At 37.8% G+C, this 26,913-nt stretch overlaps 1 protein-coding gene across 2 annotated transcripts in view; it reads right to left on the bottom strand.

Annotated features, from left to right (window-relative positions):
* The window catches only part of TTC29 (tetratricopeptide repeat domain 29), a 117,654-nt gene that overhangs the window by 1,944 nt on the left and 88,797 nt on the right, over positions 1 to 26,913 (bottom strand). For both annotated transcript variants that reach the window (XM_042049983.1, XM_042049982.1), the window contains one exon: positions 115 to 187. In XM_042049983.1, coding sequence (XP_041905917.1) covers positions 150 to 187 — 38 coding nt within the window. In that variant the 3' untranslated portion in view covers positions 115 to 149. The remainder of the gene's footprint in view (positions 1 to 114; positions 188 to 26,913) is intronic.

Here is a 26,913-nt window from a genome sequence, read left to right on the forward strand (position 1 = left end):
ACAGAGATGATGTGCAATTGCCTGTCAGAATCAGGTTAAGTATTGATAGCAATGACAATTTGTAAAAATAAGCATATTGGTATAAAGTCTGCAGATTATGAGCAAATACTGTACCAGGAAGATCTAGAGCTGGTGTCTTGGACAGAGGCTCACAGAGGCTTTGAGGCACTTGTTTCTTCATCAGGTTCTGTTATTAAAAAAAAAAGTACATTGTTGTTTTAGACTTACAACACTTTTAATGGTTGAAAGGCCTAAAAAGTTTAATTGAAAAACACATCATACAGTAAAAAGTCACAAGAGAAGGAAATCTAAAAAACACAGAGATGAGCCACAGAAAACATAATCCTAGAAATACAGAACTGAAAGGGATTTCTGCTCTCATTTGCAGCACTCCTGTGCAGCAGTTCTCCAACAGGACAGCTGGGTGGGACCAGCTGGGGAGCCGACAAGGGAGATGCATTTGGGAGAAGACGATGGCCAAGACAGCACTGAAAGACGGCGGGCAAGAGGAACACTGTGCAGGGGAGGAAGTGAGCAGTGCAGGAGGCAAGAGAAGGCTGCCACCTCTCAGTGGGGTCTTCCTCATGGGATGTGATCCAAAGAACAGGTGGCTGGGAGGGCATGGCTTGACTCTGCAGTTCTTGACAGCCACACGTTTCCTTTGCTCCAGTGATCTGTGAGGCTCAGCCTCATTCCTTCCTCACTCCATTTCCACACCAAATTCCCACCTCCTGGCTGCACTTTCTGCTCTGCACCCAGGGACTCTCCAGAAACATACCTCCCTCTACCTCATTCCAACCACACCATCCCTGGGGCATTGTTCCTTATTTTGGGAACTACTGATCTGCTTCACCTCCTCAAATGAAGAAAGTGCACATATATCTAGTCCATCCCTGACATCTATTCTCCAAGGCTTCTGATGAAGGCTGTTTCACAACATCCCTAATCTCTCTGTTTCAGTGCTTCACAGCCCTATTGCTCAGTTTCTTCCCTAATACTTAAGATAAATATTTATTGCAAATTAAACTGATTTTTCTCTTGTCCTACCTTTTGCAGACACACAAGAGCAATGGAAGATTGAATAACTCCTTATAGCTTGAGAGACTATTTTCCTTTCTCTAATCTTCTCTTTTGGAGGCGAAGCAAACACAGTCTCTTCAATATTCAAAAGGAATTCACGTTTTCTTGACTCGATCCTCCTCCTCAGTTTGTCACTACCTCTTTGTACTGTGATGCCTAAACCTGGACTTTGTCTTTCAGTCACAGCAATACCAACAGTGCTTGTATGGCATCATAGTTTAATTCATGGCCAAAATAAATCATCCAGTTCTGGTGGGGATGAAAAATAATGTTTAAGGCAGTGTATCTGCTGGTGCAATGTTTGGAACAGATTAAAACTACTGGACTACTTAAGACTCAACAAAATTTATGTTTTGTCATTTCATAGACTTTTATTAAGTATAGTTGCTAACTAGGATTTTATCTACAGTTGTATGCAAGCAAGAACAGGATAAGTAAATCTGTGAAGAATATCAGAGAATTAGCATTCTCATATGAAGTCCCATTTTGTATGAGGGCACTGTACATGTTAGTCGTTTACTCTGTATTTAACAGTGTAGTTATTCCAGGTGACATGTCCTGAAACCAGGCCTAAAGTAAATAAATCGGAATTCCTTTCCTAGCAGACCATGTCTAAATGAAAAAAATCTAATAAAACCTGCACATTTGGTCTGGTTTAGGAACTCAACCAGTAGGAAGCAGCCCAGAGCCCCAGGCAGTCCAGAAGTGTTTATAGGGGTCGGAACTATGCTGTCCCACCCCAGTTTTACACCAGCGCAGTGTTGTTGCTCTTTCCAGAGGCTGCACTTTGGTGGAAAAGTGGTGCAAAGTAGGTGATTCAAGCCCAAAATGTGTCTGAGTACAGCAACATCTGTATTTCCTGGGAAACACGAAGAAAAGCGTGTCTCTGACAGCTACAGACACTGATACGTGCAAGAGACGGTGGCGATGTGCACATGACAGATGGGGAGTTACAGCAGAAATTGCTTTTCTCGTGCACCTTTTGGCCTTTTGCCTTCACACTTGGACACCAAGCTATTATTGGCTGATTAACAGTTCTGCCCTCCCAGCACATATTAAGCATATCAAGGATAACTGATGGAATACTGAGCCATAAATGTTTTCTTGGCATTTGTTTGGCCTCTGCTATTTAGAAACAATAAAAGCATCTCATATTCATAATGATAATACATATATACCAACACAGATCACACCATCAAGCATTCTCCTTCCATCTTATTGTGCAAAATGTGGATATAACATTAATATGTATTAATAGAATGTAAATATAATTAATCATAATAGGATGTTCCTGACAGATTATCATTACTGTTGATAAAATATAATTAGAATTGTCTGATTGGATTTTCAGTGCAGCTAGAATAGGCATCTCTCTTCCTTTTGTTTCTGTGTGTCTATCTACACAACATTACACTTCTAAAAATCTCATTATTTCATGATGTCTCTGGGAGAAAACAATGCAGAGCTGCAAGTCCTTTACATGATATAATTAGTGAAAAGTCATACAAAAAAAAAAAGAAGGCCATACCAACAAAGACTGAAGCTACAACTAACTCTAGAGAGGACAGGAATTTTAGGCACCATTCTCTCAAAAGATTATAAAGAAAATGAAACAGTTCACAACTGTATTCCTGAGACTGCATGCCCATGTGATGGGAAAGCATTCAAATCCAAGGTCTGCATTATTCAAAGACTGCTGGACTTTATTAAACAAGAATTCCACTGAAAGCTCCATGAAGTGATGAAGTCATAAGAGGATTATTGTTTCAGGCAGCTGAAACTGCTTCGAAAAAAAAAAAAAGAAAATATTTTGAGGAGATGACAAAAGTAAGAATGAGAGTAGCCCACAGGAACCCAGAAACCATTTTTCAATGTGTTTTCCAATAAAAGAATGAAGTAGAGTCTACTGGAAGTAGGAGGTGGTGGGCTTGGATACAAAGAAAGGTCTTGCTTGTGCCCTGCCGCCTCATCACTGGAACTCCCTGCTGCAGGATGCTGAGGATGCAGTAGTTTTCTGTGGGCTCAAGAAGTGCCATGGCAAACAAAGAGGGGGAAAGTCCATAGCCTCTCCTACTTCTCCACTATAGCTCACCTCCTTAAGCAGCATCCTACAACACGTTACCTCAAACAAGAGATGGAAACATGCTGTTATGTTCTCACATGGATTCAGGTGCAGGTACACAAACAAGACCCCATTTGCAACTCCTGCTAATGAGACTGAACTCTCTGAACTACAAAAGTAGTAGCATTTTCATTACATCTATTTTACTTTAACAGAATTAACTTCACATATGCAGATTCACCATTAGCCAATACTGCATTTTTTGTCACAAAAGGGAGAGAAAGTGACACTATCTCGACATATTATCATGTTGGTGTAACGCAGCTGATGAGATATAATCCATTATTGTAATTTAAAAATTACTTGCATTTTTAAAGGTCATGCAGCTGTTTTGAGTTATATAACCTGAAGAATGATGCAATGGTGTAGGAATAGAGACAGAGCAGAAAATAATATGACTTCCAACAACATGCTCATCCCACACTTGTAGATGATCTTCCCACGTATTTTTCTGTCTTGATAAATGAAAATGGATGTAATGCCTTTCTAAAAGCAAGTTGGGCCTACCTGTTTAACCATGTATTCTGACTTGGTTCACTTGGAATGGAGGTAGTTGTACATGGAGGTTTTATGAATATAAAGATTAACGAATTTGTACAATTTGGGCATGCAAAGCATTTTCATCAGGCATATTCCATTTAGAATAAGCAGTAAACCACATATAAGGGTTGTGTCAAAGTTTACTGAATAGGGCCCTTGGTAGCTAATGTAACATTTCTCCAACAAATCAAAGGTATTGTTCTATGCTCACATGAATATACAGTAGCCATTACCTTAAATTTAAAACTCACTGTGAGCAGCAAACACACTGTGGGGATATGAAGGCCATATTGTATCAGTGGAGTCTGCAGAGATTTTCTTCATATGGCTTTGCCTGGTTGAAATATAAGTTGCAGTTGAAAGCTAAAGGGATTACTTTTGAATAGTCATCACAAAGGTTGATTATATTCGTATATCATTTAGCTGGACCCTGCAGGCTATTATTCCATTAGCTGTGCTGGCCCTGCACTGTCAAAAAGTTGATCGTATAATGTAAAAAGGGTCTATGCTATGTTAAGGTATGTGGAGAAACTTGAAGCAGTAATCTTTTAAGAGCAGTACAGCTCTGTACTTCAAGGTAGATTGCATTTAAAATAAATACCCACAAAATGGAATAAGTACAATAAACCTACCCCTGTTTCCTATTTTTCCTTCTTCGAATAGTCTGTATGTAATTTGAGTAAGTTAATTGCACCAGGTAAGATATTGGCTATGGAGTATTTTTTCATGCTCACCGCCAAAGAACTACACCTCAAAATAGCTGTGTCTTTACATGAAACCCTCATGGAAATGACATTTCTGGTGAAATAGGTTTGCTGATTATGCTTCCATTGCACATGCAAACACACACGCATTTTCTTCCAGTGCTTAATAAAATGGATCTTCAGACGGTTCCATTATGTGGATGCCATAATATTATTTTATGCTAAAACATGGACAGCGCATTAGATTGAAAGCATCTGACTGTTCCAGGAGGCAGAGTAATCATGGACTATCCCTAGATAGCAAATGCTCCCATTGGGGAAACAATACCAACAACACAGGCTAATGAAGCACAGCAGTTATTAATCATGGGCATTTGTAAAAGCCACACATAATAGAGATGGACTCCCAAGATTAGGAAGGTTAGAAGGTGGGACCGAGAAAAAGACAGAAGATTATCCAATTGCATTTTAGAATAAGTTTATGGATGAGTATTTGCTTCAGTACAGTTGTGCCCGTGCTTGCCTCTGTCTTTCTAAGCAGGCAGAGAAAGAGGAACAATTTAGGCAGCTTGGCTCTCTCAGCTTTCAGATCCTTGAAGGACTATTTGGCAAAAATAAATAAATAATAAACACACACTTACAAGACCCTTAGGGCTTATGGCCTAGTTGGAAGTGAGACAGTGCTTCTTTTATCAGACAAAGTTGTTTAATTTAGATTGTAAAAGCAAGAGTTGGTTCTCTTTCCGTACACCATATATATTATTCAGGGCAATGAATGAGTCTTTATGAGTACAAATGGGAGCCTTTAATGAACTACAGCAAGCACTTGAGCACGTAGGTTTCTCTGAATAAAGGCTTCACAGATGGGTAAGTTTATGAATGAGAAGCAGAATTTATTTCATAAGCTTTTCAAGAGCCTACTCAGGCTATTGCACTATAAGGAAAGTGCAAGGTTTTTCTGGTTTGGGTGAGAAACCCTAATGGGAATCCGAATTTTTCCCTGACTAATAACTTGCATTGTTTACTTATTCATATTCAACAGTTCTCAGACAAATTAATCTTCCCCTCTTACATAGTTTGGGCATGTTCCAGACATTTGTACAACAATGGAGATCTCTCTTGATCTTACATTTTTCAGTTCTGTGCATTGTTATACACTCATCTGTGACATCTTTTGCACAAACCATTTGTTGAATATCAATTATATCAAATAACAGCTCTATCAGGTCAAATTGTTGACTGTAGAGAGAAAAGCAGGGATTTTTCTCAAGGCCAAAATATGACACTGTGTCTTTTGTGTGTCTGGAAGTTAGAGATCCCAAAAATTCTACGCAAATATTGGTGACACAGAAAAATCAGCTTTGGAAAATAATCATCAAGAAGATCACTTCAAGCATGAAGAAACCTAAACAAAAGAGCTGCCAGTTTTTAGCTCATAGTTTTACCTTTACTGTCAACAAATTCTACATTAAATCCAAACTATTAGCTTAAAATTTCAATACAGCATCTTGTCTCTAGCTCTACTCAGAGTATTTGCCATTCAGTGCCTTGAAACATTCTCAAAGGCAAAGATTTCCAGCAACGCAAAGCAGGTGAGCATCTGCCCAGCTAGTTAATCAAAGTTTCCACAATGCAAAGTAGAGTTCCCAAATGGCCTAGAGAGGGGTTTCTTTTCTTTCTGCTCCCCTCCAGGTGCAGAATGAAGATCACACCTGGAACCTAATTGCTGGAGGGACCTGCTGAGAAAGCAAACTTCTGAGCAAAGGGTGGCTGCTTGTTCTTGTGGTAGAAGCCAAACGTGCCCTTGGTTACCCTGAGAAGCTGGTGAGCAGAGAACATGCAAGGAGTATAAAAACACTTTTATTACCTCTATATCTGCCAAGAGCCATCACTAAAGATTGAGCCCAAGATCTACTCAGAAATCCATATGAAAGGAAACTCTTACCTTGCTCACAGTAGAGATATTCCTATAGACTTTTACAGAAATGTCTGTCTCAATGATGTATGCATCGAAGTTTTAACACACATCTTTGGAGTTATGAAAGAAGTCTACTCTCATCGCAAAGGGCAAAGAAGCAGTAAGTGGGCTGATGTTTCCGACAACATACTAATCATAACAGAAGCAGCATATCTGTTCCTAATTTGTGTGCAGAATTATTATGGCTACTTCACTTTAAAACAAAGCAAAGCCAGGTATACTGGGTGCTCAGTACCTAATGACAGTACAGTAGCTGTGAAAACACAGATTTCAGGCATAGTGATGATTCCGACAGCAATTCATACCAAAGCCACTACACTGAAAAATTATTGCTGTCTTCCCCCAATTCACTACAGTCCTTGTGCTGTAAATTTAAATACTCTGCTGGGGAATCTACTCCGTGTGTTTACTGTGCAACCTTCTTCTATACACATAAACCCTCGTCCCTTATCCTTTACTCATACAGATGTAGTGCATTTTTTCTGTTAAGTGCTTGGTATAAAGGCACAATTAAAACATGCAAGACAGCATAGCAGGACAGTTCATATCTCCCTTTTGTGAACACCATCTTCTACCCATTGAGCAAAACATGCCACTGAGCAGAGGAGCTCAGTATTAAATCACTGGCAGTGTGTAATATTTATTTCTGAATATGCAGCTTGATGTGTCTTCAAAGGACCTGACTGTCACAGAGTGCTTAGCACCCCTTTCTCTGAAATTCAGCTTCCTCAAAGGTGTCCCAGGGGAGGGAAAGCTGGGAAGCACAGGTTACTTAAACACGTCCTCTTGCTTAACTGTATGCCATCATCATGCTGAGGTTCAAATACAGTATCAGCCTGATCTGACTAAAAGTATCTCTGATTTTAGTTCTTTTTGCTTTATCTCTGTATTTTGACATGAGTGTCCTGTGTAATTTTGTTGAGAGTTTCTTGTTCTGCAGATCTCATTCTTTATGTTCTGGTTTGGCTCTGCTGTTTTCTGGCCTCTAAAGGTTTACCTACTCTTCTATAATTGCATATATAAGAGCACTTCTTCATGGCTGAGACTTTCAGCATTTCCAGTGACTACTCTGCCTTGTGGCTTGCAAACTGTTTGTCATCTGAGGTCTCTATAATGCAGTCTTTTTTGCCTGGGAAACTGTCTTCCGAGAGCTTAGCCAAAGGTATCATCTGGGCACAGAAGCGGAAGCCAGAGAAGCAGAGAAAATCCAGCAATGCATCTGCTTCAAAAAAAAAAAAAAAAAAAGGAATGCCAGGGAGATTTTTTTTTTCTCCTTATCTGACTTGACCTTTACATCTTCTAAGGCACCTTAGGCATGACTGCATCCTCTCTGGCTAACGAGATGTAGGAAGTGTCTGGAAGATTATGTTCTTCAAAAAGAAGTTATGGAATCCCTTATGGAAGTATCAATTTTTTTGTGACTGAGCTTGTCTGGGGAGAATATTGTTCCCCTCTAAGATTGATGCAAAGTGCTCCAACTTGTCTTTTAAAAATAACCAACAAAAAACAGCTGCTGGAAATAAAGGTCCTGGTTTATGCAGGGTCCTTGCATTTACATGTGCCGACATGGGTGTGCTCCCATGGGCACGTTGGAGAATCTTCTTTGTCTCAGCTTTCCTTGCTGATTTTACCAACAGATTGAGATCATAGAATCAGAGATCAGACCTAATTCTCCTCACCAGGCATTGGGAACAATACTTTTGCTGGTCACAGCAACGCAGGGCATTTAGTTTCTCCCTCCCAGTTTTTGAATTTATGGCCATGTTCTTCCAGACAACGTGTGACAACTTGAAAGGCCACTACTTGTCTTTACAGATAAGTAGAGAGCTCCAGCTTTCACACCAGTCACTCACTTCTTTTGATGAGAAATAGATTCGCATGAAAAAAAGATTACACTGAAAATGGAAATGGATTTTCTGTTTTATTAGCAGTAGCACAAGACTTGTGAGCTACTTTAGAAAGTTATAGAACTACAGAGACCTAAGAAAAAGCCAGCAGAAGCTAGAATTTAAAAATAAATGCTCTGGCTAGTCTGGGCCCAATTCTCAAGTGATGCAGCCAATGCAGCTTCACTGAAGTTAGCATGGTTATGTCAGCTTTGCCAAATTGCTTCAAAACAGATCTTTTTAGAAAAAAATTGACTTCAGAAATTTTAAATTCACTTTGAATTATACCATTGTTTTGCTCTAGGAACAGCAGAGATTAGAAGCATACACCAGGCAAGCAAATGTCTTCATGAAGTAAAAGATGTCACCCACTCCTCAATCACAGTGATGAGAGGCACCAGCAGGTACTCCCAGTGTCCAGACACTTAATGGGGCTGAGGGGAGGCATGGACTTATAGATGCAAGGGAAGGAGAGCATCCAAGGAATGGATGACCTGGTTACTTTTGGACCTTTTCCATGACCACAATGCAAGGGGAGAAAAGGAAACAGGGTTATTTAGGTGTTGCTGCTCAGTTCTGTCCCTCACAAAGGTACCAGTGGAAGTGCAGGCAGACACCAGCTGCTGCTGGTTTGAAATGCTTTCTTAAGATGAGATAAATCATGCAAAGCTGCCAGCTGAGAAATAAGGAAGGAATTTTTCCCCAGGGCACAAGTCCGATAGGGATTCTGGCAGATATTTTTTGTTATAAACTGTTCCCACAGTCGAGGAAATCTGTTATCACATTATCTTAGGTTTGAAAATATCACAATTTCCCCAAATTCACAAAGTGAGTGGTGAACTTGAGATGATTTCAAGTGTCTGAATCTACTACAGACTGGGAGACCCCTTGACTGTGCCATGCCCTTTCATGGGAGGATGTGAGAGTCTCTTTGGAAACTGGATAAATTCCAAGCACTAGGTAGAAGACTCTGGACAACAGTAATTTGATAATTTAACACCAGTCTGTACTCAGACAAATGTTTGGTGCTTTGACAGGAAAGCAGGTCTTCCCAATAAAAACAGAAACAGTGGCTTAAAATCCACGCTGGCATCTGCATGTTCTGATCAAATCACAGCCCTACCTCATAGCAAAGCTCACAAGGTCTAATAGACAAAAGTCCTTGCTATATATTAGAATAAGACACCCCTGCTTGGAGGTTTCAGAGTCCCCAGGTCACAGGCAAGCCTGCCAGGCATGGCAGTGGGTAAAAGCCCTGGGAAGGTTTACTTGCCCCGCTGCAAGTCTCCCTGGTGAACTGCTTGCTGTGGCTCTATTTAATTCTTAATCTCTGCATCTCTGTTTAATTCCTAGCCGCTTTAGAGACCTATTGTAACACAGCAGTTAAAAAAAATATTCACATGTACTGCCAGGCCTCCCCAAAGAGCACTAACTTGACACGTAGGCCATGACAGCTGGGCTTGGACTACTAAGAAATCTAATCCAGGGTTTCCATCATCTCAGTTGTTGCCTTTCTTTCATTACAGTTTGACTCAGCCCCTAATGGATTCAGCTTTATAAAATCAGAAAAAGAGGAAAAGAAAGCAATTTATTCATGTTTCACTAGAGCTCACAGAAGACATGAATTTTCTCTAAAAATGCAAATTATTTTGTGCCACACAAGCGAGACTGGGCAGCTAAAGCTCTTAGAGGAAGGGTCTTTCCCAGGGCTAATGTTTTTATACCCAGTGATTGAATAAATCGATCCCTTTTTTATCACATCTCTTCTGCTCTCCTTTTTGTTCAGAGGAATGTAACCAATGGTACCAAAGCACCCTTTTTAATTCTAAGAAAACTGATTATGCGTGTTAATTTTGTTTTTAATCCCAGACACATCAAAATAAACACCACAGGCATGCGTAGCTGAAATCAATATCTCTTAAGCATCAAGTTAGTAAAAACAAGGATTTAGTAAGAATCCAAGATGTAAAAGACTAATGTACAAACTAAGCCTTTATTTATGTAATGTGCCGTTATACAAGCTCAATATAAACCTGAAAGAAACTATTTCAGAAGAGCAGAAATGGTTTACTTGCACTGCATCAAAAATGACCCCATAAGACCTCCTTTACTGAACTAGCCCAGATATTTAATGTGAACATATGTTTTTAAAGGATTTCTTGTCTTATGTCCAGTCATTCTTGTTAATTCATGGGACAGTATACTGCAGATGTGCTTTTTTCTATGTTACATAAAGCAAAAATTACATTTAACAAGTGTGAGGTTGGTCATAAAAAATAAATAAAAATAGACTCTTAAAAGCTGGGAAATCACAAAGTGAAGCTATCAGTCATTCTTATTGAGAAGGGTGAGGACAATGTGAAATAAAACTTGCACATCTATGAAGAGACATTCCTAATATGCCAGCACATGGCTGTTATTTCACATTCTCTATAGGTTGCTTTCATTGGCCCAATATTTCTTCCTTTAGGGTAAGCTGCAGTGCCCATTTGCAGTAGATGCCCTTTCTAGTCACTGACTTCAATTTTAATAGTAATTAAATTCAACATTTTAAACCTAGATGCAAGTTTGTTTCCTTCAAAGAAGAGACAACAAATCAGTGTTTCTGTGCTTTCTACATGTGGGTAACAACTTCAAACTATGTATTTGTTTAACAGTAGTGTTATTTGTTAATATAATTGATTAATATGCAAATAAAATAACTTTCAGATTAATTTTCTAATACTAATTTTTGCACTTTATTCATATGCAAACTAATCAGACCATTATGAAGAGTTTTTACTTCTGTATGGTTTTACTCCTTCCTGAGTACAGAGGAGATAAGCAATACCACTTCAAAAAAAAGGAATATTCTCTTCTACTTTTCTGCTGACACTAAAGATCTCCATCTTGTATTCATCATTTGTACTTTTCTTTCAAGAGTTGGTATAAGATGGCATTCAGAAAGAGGAATCACTCTGTCTTCTAGGACATTGTTAGTTTAGAGATTGCTAAATTCACCTATATCAAAAGTATAGACATCTCAAATACACATTTCCTTTATGTATTTACATTCAAATTATTATTTGTAATGGCAAAGTAACTTCACAATTAACAGTTATGTAAAAAGGCAAGTTTAGTATGAAATTTGTTTTCTGATTTTATGGAAAAAGCATGTCACAGATAGAAACAGTTACAACTCAGTTCCCCACGAGCTTTCAGGTCATGCTTTAACAAAACAAAGTATTTTTGTTATAACTTCATCTGACGTTTAATCTCACACATAAATGATTTACAATTAAATAAAGGCAACAGCTCCTGGAATCTTAAAAGTAGTTTTAGTAGAGAAGTTTAAATTAAAAAATGAGAGATTTATTTTGAAGAGTTCTGGATCTGTTAATGGACAACTAAATTTAGTAAGACAATGCTAAATAATGATTTTGTATATATTATGTTTGCTCAGGAGATACCTATTCCCCAAAAGTAAGCGTAAACAAACAACCCAATATAAGCCAAACTACTGGTTCAGGTCTGGACTGAATCCTGACTTTGTAAAACTTCCCAAGTCACTTTATTAACCACAGGGAGTATAATGTCAATCAAAGGTTACAATTTTACCTATGTACTTTTATGTACTGTTTTTTTATAAATGTAGTTCTTCACTATATGCAGAAAGTAAATAGAAAAAACAGCAGTCTTAAGACACTGTGAAATAAAGGATTAAAAGTTAAGCTGTTGAAAAAAGGACGTGAAATTTTCATAATTTTTTTTTGCAGACATTAAATAAATCACAACATCTTAATTCAAGCACACATCATACACTTGGTAAGAAAATATGACCTGGCAAAAAATGTAATATGCCAGCTTTGAAGATAAATTTGAAAAGCTCACACAACCTACCACAAAGCACACATTGCACCTTCTGAAATTTCCAAAAAAAGCCAGCAAGACTAGAACCTTTCAGGACTCCTTTACAAACTGAAGACCAGGCAAAAATGGGCCACAAAGGATCACAAACTGATTTTTTTTTTTGTTTCTTTCAAGTCCCTGCCCCTACTTTTTGGGCTACCAGGTAGAACTTTCAGAAGATACAACTCTTTTCTTCTTTGAGTGCTGATACTTTTTACTGTTTCACCACATTTATGCATTCCAAACTATTTCTGTCTCTCTCTCAAGTACCCGAAGCCTTCCAGGACACTTTCACTGAACTATTCCCTCCATTTGTTTCCCCAAAGAGGTTTGAATGTTCTTCCAATAGCTTGATGTTTTTTTGCCTTTTCTCTTATACCCCTTTTATACCCTTTTACAACTTCTGTATTCTTAGTGCTTTTTGCCTACATTCTTGGACTTGTTTGTCAAGCTAGGAGACTGAACATTTTAGAAGTTTCGTAGCTAGGGATCAGTGTGCCTCAGACCCCAAGGTCCTCTCCAGAACACGTTTTTTTAAACCAAGATAGAACCATTCAGGGGAAGGTTCCTTGGAGAGGAGCGCTCACTCGAGCCTCTCATTGGGGAATCTTTGATAGATACGCTAATTAGTAAAACCTATTATGTTACACCTGATCTTTTGGGGGTGTGCATTGCGGGGTGCATTGGGGTGCATTCGACCTGGACGTGTGCACCTAAGGATCCTTCAAATAAACACAAAGGTAAAATCCATTTTTTCCTTCTAACCATGTTTGACTCTTGATTTTAAGACCAGGAAAAGGCATCAATCTAATGCAGTGGTATTTGCCTAACTGCAGACAAGATAAAGCAATACTCCTTGAATAAGCCTCTTTTTCCATTCCCATTTCAATTAGGATGTTATCTCTAAATTCAAATAATGGTACTTCGCTATCAAATCAAACTTCATCTCTGATCATTTAACCAGTGCTGTGAGGAGAGAAAAAGGAGTGAAGTCCCTATCAGGAAAGCATTGCAGGGAAAAGATGAAAGAAAACCCTGAAGGCAGCAAAAATGTGAAAAGAAGGATGAAGGGAAAAGAAGTGGAAATGGTCATGAACAATACAGCAATGTAATTTTTATTTCTTCAAACGAATAAGGCAATACAAGGAAAACCAGTAAGAGACTAAAAGTTTAGTAACCACAACATGTTGTATTCTGACACTGATTACTGGGGAAGCTTCTCCTGAACTTTTCAACATGCAACAAGGAAGGTACAGGTGTCTCTATTATATAGCTCTCAATTAAAAGTAGAACCAGGGCCTCTGTAGGTTGACACGCCTGTAAGAATTTCCCCTGGATAGCCCAGGAGGATGTAGCTGTTTTGCAATCACTCTGTATCCTGCTCATTTGCCACTGACACAGGAAGCTGCTCTCTGCTACACCCCAGGAACATCAGCTCGACACCCTCACTGCAGCTATGAACAGCTGATCACTCCCTGGCTTTAAAGTGAACCCTAATGTGAACTTTCATGGTGCCAAGATATCAGGCAGAATTTTCTAAAGTACGAAAGCTGGACGTTTTCAGGGTATGGGCATAAAAGTACAAGTTAACCCAGTGCTTTATTTTATGATGACCACACAAAAATAACAGAGCACCGATCTCAGGTATCACATCTCCACAGATTGCATCATTTTCCTATTTCTATTTGTGTCCCTAAGAATGAAATAGTGGGAAAAAGCATAATTACATATTTATTTTTCTTTTTTCTTTCCCAGAAAAACAAACACACACACACAAAAGTTGAACGAGAGCTCAGTGACTAAAACATAACAGCAGAAAGGCGAAATGTATTCTTGGGATGGTGGTCACGAAGGAAGACCTCCAGCAGAGTTCTACATCAGCATTTTTATTTCCTAGATAAGAGAGGAAGAGTCCCAAATGGAAACACTGTTAGAGTAGGATTAGAACAAACTGAGAAATCAATCAGGCAAGAAAGTTGTACTTGCTCAAGAGGTTTAAAGGACATGTACAAAGCTATTGCTTGAATCAGCCTCAGTACAAGAGTAACATGGAGTGCTAAACAAGACATTAATTAAAACCAAGAATGTGTCATGGGAGGAGAGACCAGTAAAAACCTGACTTGCATACCAGGCAAATTAGCTACAACTCTAATAAAGGATATAATGATAGATAAGTAAATTAAAATGTTATAATGAGGAGAAGAAATCAAAATAGCTTTTGTAGAGGTCTCATGAGGTTATTTTCTTTTGAGGAATATAAGAGATCTGGATGACTATTACCTGGCTGATTAGATTCCCAGAATGCTTCAGATACCTTCTCTGGATCAACAACTAGTTAAAGGTAGAAAATAAAGATAAGAATGGATGGATTCATTTTCATTATGAAGAAACATCAGTAGTGAATGCAACAGGGATCTAAGGCAGAATTTGTACAGTAAACATTTAAAAAATCCCAAACAACTCAAAATGTTAGTGAACAGCAACGTGACAGAACCTACTGCTGACAAAAAAATGACACAGGGTAATCAAAATCAAAATTTTAAAGAACTTCAAAAAGAGTTTGTGACTGGGCAATAAAGCATCAGATAAAATTCAATGTTGATAAATGCAAATTAATGCACTAATGGAAAATGTCTTTCATGCACAGGGAGACTGGAAGCTTCAGCTTGATAGAAAGATGACTGATAGCAGGATATAAAGAGATGTATCTATTTTCATGAGTGCCATGAAGAAAAAAAGAGTGAGAAATGATAACTTACTTTCTTACAGAGCAAAAGCTGAGAGGCAACAACTGAAGCTGCAAAACAATGGGCTAACGTCAGATCAGGAAGCTGCATTTTAGCTGCCAAATTCAATGAGGTGCGTTGGCTGCCAGTTATGTAACAGAAATGCCCTGGAGAAGTTCATGGACAAATACAGGAAAACCTATTAAATATAATGGGATCTAGATCCGACTTGTTCAGGAAGTCACTGACTTGCAGGTTGCTGAAGATATGGAGAGAATACCAGCAGAAGTCTTACTTCCAAACATCCTGTTCTTATTTTCCCCTAATCTATTAGCCACTGCTGGACAGACACCAGGCTAAACAGGCCTTTGTCTTTTACAGTCTTTTTTCCATATATCATGCTAGTATTAGAAAAGTAGGATCTCTAATCATGGAGATTAGAGAAGAGTTAGCATAAAAAGCCTACAGAGAAACTCTTCCAATGTTTTCCATGTAGGAAACAAGACTTAAATGACCTCTGCTAAATACTACCAGGGGTTTTCATCACTCTCTCAATTTCATCTTTTTGGTGACTAAAACTCATTCTATTAAACTTGACATTTTCTGAACATTAACACCTGCTTGACTTTCATCCAAAAGCTGCTAACAAATGATGGTTTGTGAGTGCTGATCCCTCCAAGATACCAAATGACTATTTTTTCTCACAAGAATAACACCAATTCTGCCTGTGGTACTAATGTAAAGGCATTCAGACTGTTTTTCTATGGTTTTTAACAACAATAGAATACATCAGCAGTGCCATGGAAGGAGTGGATGCTAAACTGTCACCTCCACACTTCAGCCAAGAGCTGGATCTTGTGCTCCATATACTGAAATTGGGAGCACACTAGTGGTTATTAAAAATCCCAAGGCAAGCACTGATATTTACAAACAGGAGCACCATTTCCTAGAGCAAGAGGAGTTTGCAGGCTGGTCTTCAGCTTGCAGATCATCTGCAGCCACCCTGTGGGAGGACAGTTTTTATAAATAAAATATTTGTGAACAGCGGTAGTTACAGCATTATTACAAAGTCCAAAAAAAGATATCAAAGGGCAGTGTTGTACGTGTTGAACAACAAGTCTGCATTTTTTTTTCCATGACCAGCTGTATACTTCTATACTGTGCCCAGAAAAACAGAATTTTTAAGGTAGTTTAAAATGCAATGCAAGACACATTTTTTAAAAACTGGTGATACTACTTTTGTATACAAATGGAATTATTTTTATCTACACTATTAGCTATGGTTGTTACCATTTTTACATACTTTGCTAACATGTCTTGAGGTTTTTTCAAGTAACTCAGGAACTGCCTTGACTCCCCACTGGTAGGGGATCAGCCCAATTCCTATGTGTTTGTTGCCGAGGTGGGAAGGACTTAGGTAGGTACAGACTTCACGTTTTCTCTGCTTAGAAAAATGATAACTTTAGGATTTGGGTTGTAATATGGCAAAAAAAAACCCCCAAAACCCCTTCTTCCTCTGCTATTCTTTGTCATATTGAACAGACTCAATTTACTGAAACTTGTGTTTGAATGAAAATGCCAAACAGTTATTGGATAACATGTTTATAATACATCTATCATTTACATTGAAAAAAAAAAAGTGGGATAGACTAGAAACCTGCATAAATGTATGAAAAAGGGTCATCAAAACACATCACCCAGCCTGAAGAATATGCCAGCAACACAGAGTATCTGCCAGACACAGAGGCAGGAACACAATGTGATACACAATCTCAGTTCTTTGTAAACAGAACATTACACTCAGTTGATTGATGCGAGAGGCACAGGTGATCCCAGAGCACGCTGTGGGATTAAACATTACTGCCACACCTGTAGATCATTCAGTAAAACCTGGCAGGAGTTTTAATCCTTTGAAGCATTGTTACTGCATCACTGTCCAGACTTTCAGAGATGTTATCAGTGGGACAAATACAAGTATCTGTATTGATCTTGCTGTTTCTTCCTACACAATGTCATTTGCTTCAATCAGAGACTAAAATAGAGTTGAGTCTCCATTTTGCATGACCACCAAGCATAAGCATTATGGGTGGCAGTAATTTATGACAGAATTTTATGGCAATCTCCAAGATTTTTAGGGTAACGCACCATGCAAGTAGGAGTTATTGAAAGACAATAGTTTTGTAGGTGGGTTTGAGTCAGATTTCTCAAAGAATCTCTGGATTTCATAAAGCCATTGGTACCAATATTTTAAAAATCTGATTTTCTTCTGATATACTAATGTGGAAGTGTTCAGCTTGGTTCCTAACAATTATTGTCCACAACTGACCATGACAGGATTGGTCACAGAAGACTTGGACATTAATCTTTTAAAATTATGTAATTTTATTTATTCATAGGAAATGCCTAAAAAGCCCACAAAAAAGAATCTCCCACTGTTTCAGGGATGTATGTGTGTGTGACAAGGCTATCCCTGTGGTTTCAGTGGTCCCTTTTTGTAAAACAGAGTCACTGCTCTCTCTGTCCTTCTAGTAATCACAGAATCTTCAGAACTAATCTTTCCAAGCAAGCTTCCACTGCAGATTTTGTTCCCTGTATATATTTCAGTTGTGAAATAGGAACCATACAGAACATTCCTGGATGATACTATCTGAGCTGAGGGTCAAAGACGGCTTGTATTGCTTTGGGTAGCGTGTAGGAGTTGGAGAAGACCTTAGCAAAGCATCATCCCTAAAGTGTGTTTTTGTTGTTGTTGTTTATTTTTTTTCTAGCAGACTGGTGCCTGTTGTTCCCCTTTCACTTATTCTATCTTTGGTGTAGTATAGTATACATAATTTAAATAACCAGGGAATCTCTCTGGGCTCAAAACCACCTGCTGGCTTATATTAGCTAATTAATGGTGATTTATCCAAGTTACTAATTTGAGTGGAGCTGATTGCCTTTAGGAATTTTGAGAACGTTGTAAGAATTTTGATTATAATTATGCCTATTTGATGGGCAGTCTACTTAAAATACTTTAAAAAAAAATTACCTACCAGCTGATTTTTAACTGTGCCAAATGAATGACTCTGTGTTGTTTTCCAACTTGAGATCATGTATTCAGGTAGTTTGTTTACTCTGATACTCAATTTCATCTTGGTCTGACTCCCTATCATTTTCTCTTTTCTATCAGGGTTTATTTGCCTAGCTTTGAAACAATGACTGCTTGAAAAATAGTCCTCATCTTGAACCTGCGGAGCTTAATCATTTTCACAAAAACTAATATAGCAGATTCATTTTAGCCAAACTTCTCTGTCATGCTGACCTGATTCCCAGGGCCTGAAAGTGTGAATTTAATGGCGGTACAATGTCTGAGGTAAGAATATAATAGAAACCTCTCAGCAGTATATCTATTGGATCAGTGTAATTTCTTTTTTCGCTACTGGTCTCAATGTCTCTTAAGGCAATCTAGTCTGTAGACAGCAAAGGAGACCAGCCTTCTCTTTTATTGTGATCCCAATGCTACTTATGCTAAACAAAGAATCAAGTCCCTTGATAAGGTAGACAGTAGACATAAGCACATAACCCTAGAGGAAAATTTATTCTATTAAAAAACTTACTCTTTTGCTGTGAATTTAAGAGGATGCTACTAGGAGGTCTATCCTGAAGAACAGAAGACAAAGTTATTACAGCTTAGCTGTATTACTATTGCTTTTTAACATTAGGGATAAGGATTTTTTTATCTTAATCATTTTCAGGTTCTAAAAATGAGAATTACACACTACATTCTCTGGTGGTAGATACGTTGCCTTCCAGTACACATTTGTAGATGAAAATTTACCAGAGGTAAAATACTTCCCCAAACTGAAACAACTGTTTCCAATGTAACTCAAGCACGATAAATTCTACTTCTGCTGGATTTACTGTCATAAAAATACTTTTATTGTGCAAATTCCTTCCACAGAAACTTCTATGATAAAGGAAACTTAGGATATGACCCAGAAGAACTGTGCTCTCACAGGTTCCTCTTTATACAAAGCTTTCTGTCAAAGTCTTGTCTACTACTGAGGAGGTGGAGGAAATTGTAGACAAGTTTCCTAAAAGCCTCAATTAATTTTATATGAGAAAGTATATGAAAAGCTATAATTTATAGAAAGTGTCTTTAAAACTGGATTGCTCCATTTAAGCATTTTATTCCACATCTTTGACTGAAATCCAAGAAGTTCAAGATAATAAAGAATGGTCCTGGAATAATACTGCTGTTCAGAATCAGAATCAACTGTACCTGGATAATTTTGGACAGACACTTTTCTAACACATTCTTTCAAAACTTCCAAAATCACACACATCTCTATCTCTCCCTAGGCTTCTTATAAATGAAGTGTGCATTTCCATTGGGAGTTCTGGGCAATCAACATCTCAAACTGCTTTAAATATTTAGGTATGGTTTTTACTGCCTAATTATAAATAGCCAGTATTAAAGAGATATGACCTTGGGTTTCAGTGAGCTCTTTCCTTGAATAACGAAAGATTAAGAGAAGAATTAATGAATTGCTGTGCTTTTCTGTGATTACTGAAAAAACAAGAGAAAAAGATGCATCAGAGAGAAAAGGTGAGTCAACATTTGCAAGGCAAATCACTGCCAAGGAGTGGAATAAATTCCTATCTCACAGTGCACGCCCTCAGTGCTTTATCCTCTCCAGATATTACTCTCCATGTGCTTTTCTTGTAGTCTGAATCCTTCTTGTGGTGTCAAATATTACTTACTATGACCATCAGTCTTTTGTCCAGTTTAGGCTGCTCTTTACTGTTATACTTTTCCTCTCTGAATAGTGTTCAATGAAATAAAGCAGAGACAGAGCAATTTTTTCATGTTCATTCATTAAAAATTACCTTACTGTTAAGTAAATTGGAGACAAAGGACAGAGGTGTTACAGTTCACTTCTGCAGTTGAACTTGTTCAGCCAGATCACAGCAAAAGCTACAAGGCTTTTGTTGTCTTCCACAGCAAAATAACTACAGCTACTGTTCGTTTTTTCACACAAAAAACACACCTCTTTTGGCAGGGAAGACAAAGCCAACTCTCCCTCCAGTTCCTCTACAATCTTTGATCTCTTAATTCCCGTTTCTCCTTCCCCTTGATGTTCTGGTCTCTCTGATCTCTCTTCATCACTACCATGTATGTCCGCATAATCTCCCACCTGTAATAACTTTAGGACAACCAGAAACCCATCCTTAATTTCTGGCAGACATGCATTTCTCAGGAAACAAAAAACTAGGCAATCTTGCAGTGTCATTTTAGACCAGTTCATCAGTGATGTTTTCATTATGACTGCCCATATTCAGTGAGCAAGTCAGTGAATCATGTCTATGAACACCAGACTTCCAAGATTTTATAATAATTAAAAATATGCAAAAGAAATCCAAGGGCCTCTTTGTCATGTTATTTCATATTTAATGCATTGTCTGATTTAGCTCACTCAATTGCTGGTTGTGAACACGTGAGTTTTGCTTAATGTGTTGATAACATAATACTCCATTTTAATTTTTGAGTAACTTTTTGATATGTTTACTTAATATGTGTCCAAGAAAAAAGACTAACCTTTCAGTAACTAAATGAAGTAGCTAAATTTGGGAAAAACATGATATATATGAAGTGTTTGCCATAAGCACGTACTAAAAAAACAAATGAAAGTATAAATTACGTAGAATACCCTCAAAATCTGCTGCATCCCACATTCTGAAAAGCAATTTATTTGAAGATATATGGCATTGTGATATCTAGCAAATGCATACCTATTAGTATTCCCTATTTTTTAAACAAGGAGTTCTCCCAATTCCTCCACCACAAAAATGAATATGCTGACTAATAAAATTAAATATTGTTTACCTGAAGAGCTACTATAGAATTAAATGATCTTCATATTGCTAACTCCCTTCTTCACAGCTGGTGAAAACAAATAGAATTTAAATTCAAATCTCTGAGCAAGGGATAAATCAAACTGTAGAATGTACTTTGTTTAGGCTCTATTCACATGTAAAACATTTAGGACTTCTTGGTATTTTGAACACACTGTATTTTTCACAAATTAACTGTGCAGCTTTGGACTTATTAATCATTATTTTTAAAAAGACTTTCTTGTGAAAAAAATGCCCTTTAATGCCCTTTACCTCATAGGTACTGTCTTGTGCAATGTACTTATTAAAAAGAGCACATCCCTGTAGCCCAGAGGGCTGACAGCTCCCTCCAAAGCTGTACTGCTGCTCTGAGCTAACCTCCAGGGGCTACTCGAGAGTGATGCAGCCTTCATCCCCTCCTACAGAGTCTGAAAAGATCATGCCTACAACAGTCTCAACCTCAGCTATCCTGAGAAATGCTTTTCCTAAGGTGGTTACTGAACTCCACTTCTGGTAGAGAGGCAGTTTGGCTGAGCAGAGAAGGAAAAAAAATCACCTATCATTTTCAAAAAATTTCGAACAATTTTATGAAAGAATAAGAGCATGGATTCAGTGCAACTGAGGGCTTTTTTCTCCTGCTCAGACACAGGTAACATTTGTTTCCATTATATCACTCATCCATGACTTTTTATCTCACATGATGAAATATAACAAAGAAATAAAACTGCCAAACTCTGAGCCTTATGACTGAGACAGGGAATGCTTGCACACAGCACTGAAGAACAAAAAAGCACTGAACAAATTCAGTTCAAAAAGACTGATCATATCCTGAGGTACAGCTAGGGCTTTTTTGTTGTTGCCTGTTAAAAGTGGCATAAAATCTTTAGAGATTTTTTCCTCCAAAGATGATATTTCTCTAGTTTACTAGATACACTGTTTTGCTTTGCATGAACACCCTCTTTGACATTAAGTTCAGCCTTCAGGCTAGCGTCGCTTATCTCTGTTTCCAAAAATCCTCATATTTGATTGTCACATTTATTAAGTCAGGCTCTGAAAAAAACTTCCATCAGTCTGTAGCCCTTTTCTCTTTCTCTTCCTCCTCCAACATGTAAGCAAATAATTTAAATGCTTGTAGGAAACTGCTGAAATTATAGATACAGTTTAACCATAAGGTACTGCACCAAATTAATTTTTCAAATAGTTGTCTGAATTTCAAATCTATAAATATTTGTAATTTCTAGAGGCCAAAAGACATGGAAAAATACTCAAATACTTAATATGTTACAATATACACCCCCATGCCCCAATTTTCTATTTGCTTAATTTCCCTTGAAAAGCCCTAATTTCTTGGGTTATAGATTCCTTAATATTGAGTAGAGGAAGAAAACACTACAGACCCAATAGGATTTCTGTCAAATTCATCTTACGTGTTAGTTACCTATGGCTAACCTTGAGTTTACATGGAAACATTTTTAAATTGAAAAAATAAATTTTCATGAACGTCATAGTATATCAGAAGTCTTGGCAGCAAGAGAAACAATCTTGTGAGTGCACATAAAATGTTGAATGAGAAAATGGATCTCTTGGTTGATCCCAGCTAGTGGGGAAACAGACATTTCACTTGCAACATGTGGTCATCTTTGAATGCTAATTACCAGAGGTTCTAAGATTCCAATAATGGGAAGAGATGGAATGGTCCTGGGTTGGAAAGTGGACATGAAAAAGACTGGTTTGTTATTCTAGCCAGAGAGAAAAGAAACAGGCCATGGAAGGAGGGAAGAGTCCAAACTGCAGTTGTGAGTTTTGCTCCAATAAGTGGATTTCATTCTCAGTCTTCATAGCCCTCCCTCACATTAAACCTGAATAGGAAGCTGATTCCAGGCTTTCCAACAAACAGCAAAAATGAATATTGTTGCCATCAGAATCCATGGGATGGAAAAATTTGATACTTTGGTAGCCTTGAAATGGTTTCTGCAGAGAAGAGGAGCATAGATAAAAAGAGAAGAAAGAGATGGAGAACTTCCAGAAAGGAAGGGATAAGGGGATGAACTGGGGTAGGCAAGGAATATCTTTCAATATCCTTAAGCCAAGAAATATTTTTGAAAGCTGTTTTACAAAAAACATTAACATCTTAAAGCTGACTTCACAGGTGGGCAAATTGAGACACACAGAAAAGTAAAGTTTTTCCCAGTGGCTAATCAGTAGCATCCCTCCATGAACTGCAATTTTTCAGTCCACTACTTTTAGTTCAACATATCATGGACAAAAAGAAAAGATCATTATTTATTTTATCGCCCTCTTCAAATTCTGCAAAGCTCAGACCTGCTATTTTGTTCTTCCCTCAGTCTTTCTATAGACACAGAAGCTCCAAATCTACCATTAAATCAATATTTTCTTTTGGTCATGATTTTTAGCTCCTTTTCATCCTTCCTGCACCTTCTCCAGCTGTTCTGCATACTCTATAAAGCATGAAACCCAGCACTGCTATGATACTAAGCTGAGACCTTATTGGTGTTGAGTAGAGCGGAAGGATTACTTCACAAGTCATCATTTTTTAATACCCCAGTAAGATGTCTGCAGGTTTCACAACAGCCTAACACTGTTCATTCAGGTTCAGCTTGTGATTTGCGGCAAGTCCTGATTTTTTTCCCACCCTCTACAGAACTGGTACTTGCTCCCTTTAGGTAATTATGCCCTTGATTACTCCTGATTATATACTCACACATAAACACACACAAAGACTGAAAATGTTACATATGTTTCTCAATTTGCCAAGTTCCTTTAGAATTGCACCACCATGAACAAAATGCTTACATTCCTTCCCTAGTTTGTGTTCTCTTCCAACGTAAAGCATACTTACTATTCCAGTCTCCAGATAAGGAATGAAAACATAACCTAGTACAGACTCAGATCCTTGTAGAATAGCAAGCTAAACAGCTTTCCATTTCTAACAACAGCCACAGATAGCTTTTATTTGTCAGAGGTTTTATTAATAATCATTATTCACCCACTTGATAGTAGATTCAGGTAGTTCAGGTTTCCTTTCTTGCTTATAAATGTTGCATATAATACTATATCAAAAGCTCCAGACAGATTATATCCAATATATTCTCCTTATTTTAACTTCTTTACCTGGAAGTCCTGTTGCTTGTTAATTATTTAGGCTTGACCCAATTAATAATAGCAAATCCATCTTGGCTGTTGCAGATTTCCTTGTTTTCTTCTAGATACCTATTAAACATCTGGTTGTATGTTCTGGTATATTTCCAATATAGGATCTTAAGTTGATCTGTCTGAAATTCCATGGTGGCTCCTCCTTTTTCCATTTCCAAAAACAGGCATCAGGTTTGTCTTTTTCCACTACTCTGGAACCTGACTTGACCTCCATCAGTTTCCAAAAATGGCTAATGACCTTGAGATCGTTCCAGCCAGTTTTTTAAGGGTTGTACCATCAAGTTTCTGTGGCCCATCTGATTTGAAGCTCTATCTCCTCTAAGTACTTTCTAGCCTACTTTCCCCTGTTCTAGCCTGGGATCTTGCTGCTTTTTTTTCTTGTGGCACATATAAACTCAGTTTGCCACATGATCCCAGCTGACCTTTTCAGTGAAGATTAAAGCAAAAAAAGCATTAAAGCACACTGGCCTCCCCTAGGTCATCTATTAAGAGTTTCTCCCCTCTGTCATAGAGCAGACTAATACTGCCCTTGATCTTCTGCTGGCTAATAACGTGCTAATAGTTTGTTATCCTTGATGGCCCTTGTTAACTGCATCTCTACCACAGCAACTCTTATTTTGTACTTTATCACAACAGGAATCTTTTCTCCTCTGCCACATGTTCTACTTTCTCCATCCATTTCTTCATTCTGTGTAATTAGAAACCCCAAACACTGTTATATTGGTATATAAAAGGAGATGTACTTCTTGAATGCACCAAAACATACACCTCTGCCTGCAAAATGTCCTGGTGTTAAGAATTTTTCAGTATTAGCAGGAATAGAGATGCTATATAAACAATGCTTTAACCATTTATTGATTGGTGCTTTAATGACATCTGACTCTGCTAAAATCACAACCAGATGATGAGAAACCCATTGTTTTATTTAAACTCGATGTTGCACCACAGCCAATATCAGAGACATGAGTTTAGGGATAAAAATTGGTGCTGACAAAAAAATTCACTGGAAAGGAAATAATATCAAAATTAAACATATCTCAGCACTGGACTTTTGGCATGTTCCTTAGTACAGCTACTGAGAGGTGGGTATAACAGAAGCAGTTCCCCCAGGGTCTGGCAGCAGTGAGGGCACCATCTGGGTTCTGTGGTCTCAGAAAGTGCAAGGGGAAGGGGAGGGAAAACTCAGGAAGGGGGATGAGAGGGAAATATTATGAAGGGAGATGACTGCCATGGCAAGTGAGAATAAGAGGGAGGGGGAGAACAAATGTTTTGCTTCCTATGGGGGCCTTAGAGCTCCGGCTGTCTCTATCCTTCAAATGTGGAATTTACCACTTAAATCCCATAAATTATTTTTTTTCTTCTCCAACTTGCATCTGAAAGTAAACAACAAGCAAATGAGCGATAATTAAAGGTCAACCTTTTAAATCTTATTTAAACCTTTTGACTGAGCTATTTCTAGAATAAGGGTCCATACCGGACCCTCACTTCAGTGAAACTATTTATATGGGCAGGGATTACTCACATGAGTAAGAATCACAAATGTATTTCCTAATACATTTGCACCAAAAAAACCCAATTTGATCCATTTTTCTGCATGTTTCGTGGATGCAATTTGAAACAATGAAGAAAGGCTTCAAGAGCGATCTTATTTCTGTTTATCTCAAGTTGGAAAGAAAACAAATTAATAATTTGCAAAGCAACAAAATTCAACCTTGAAATGCCTCTGGACATCAATTGTTGAAAGAAAGGAAAAACAAAATGCAGAAGGAACATGGGGATTACATTTAAAATCCAAGGAAAGAACAGCTTCTGTACAGAAGAAATGTTTGCTTTATACTCGGCACAGATGCTGTACAAGCAAAATTCTCAGTATATTAATATAAACTGTCTGAAAAAATTCGACCCGATTTCATAAGACCAGCAAAAACAAAACAAAGGGAAGCATGACGTTTATGGGTTTTTCCTCTAGCACAACCATGCAAGCTGAGCTGTGAAACTGTGATGGAAATATTAGAGCTGTTGTGCCTGAAAAAAACGCAGTGATCATTTCATTCTTCCTGTCTTTTAATGCTCCAGGGTTTTGGAGACGAATAGGAGCAATAAGTTCACTTTGCAGAATTAATGCTGTAATTCTTTATCATAAGAGCAGAGCATTACCTCAATCTGATTTTTCTACAAAATGGTTCAAAGTCTATTTTTAATGATGGCCCTAATTTGTTAACACCTTTTAAATTATTAATCCCCTTTATATTCAAGTAGTTATTGCATGTCATAACAATGTATCTATGCAGGGAAATTTAATAGTATTTTCTGCATGTCAAGAAAAGGCTTGTTCTGCAAAATGCTATTAAAACTGATAATGAGCTAAATATTTGCCATAGCAAACACTGAAATTACTATATCAATCAACTTTGGGTTCTCTTATTCAATAAACAAAATTTAACCTATTAACTTTGCCTAATTTTAGGCAGGAAAAAGCTTGTTTTCAGGCATATCTTGCCCTTGACTTCATATCTTTATCATCTGATAACTACATTTTCCTGGCCAATTAAGCCATTGTTTTGAATCAAATGTAGCAATATAAGCCTTTTATTCTGTCTTGAATGCAACTATATTACTGGATCCTGAATACGATTTTCTCCCAGCAAATTTAGACTACATTTTAAAGCTCACATATATCACAGGAAGATGATAAGCTATGTTCCTGAAGACACCTTTCACATTAAAGCAAAAAAAAAAAAAAACAACCTTATATTGCAAATCTCTTAACTCTTCAGATCTCCCCAGATCTGTTTACGTGGCAGGTTTCTTGTGTTAATATTTTCAGAAAAAAACCTCCAAAAATACAAAAACCTGCACACAAGCATCACTGCTGACAGGCACGAGAAGGAGAGCATCCTCTCTCATGAGCATCTGAAGCGTAAATCTGAATGCTGACTGA

This window comes from Corvus kubaryi, unplaced genomic scaffold (assembly GCF_017639235.1).
Source record: "Corvus kubaryi isolate FWS band 111438036 unplaced genomic scaffold, C.kubaryi_AGA036_p1.0 71, whole genome shotgun sequence".
NCBI classification, from domain to species: Eukaryota; Metazoa; Chordata; class Aves; order Passeriformes; family Corvidae; genus Corvus; species Corvus kubaryi.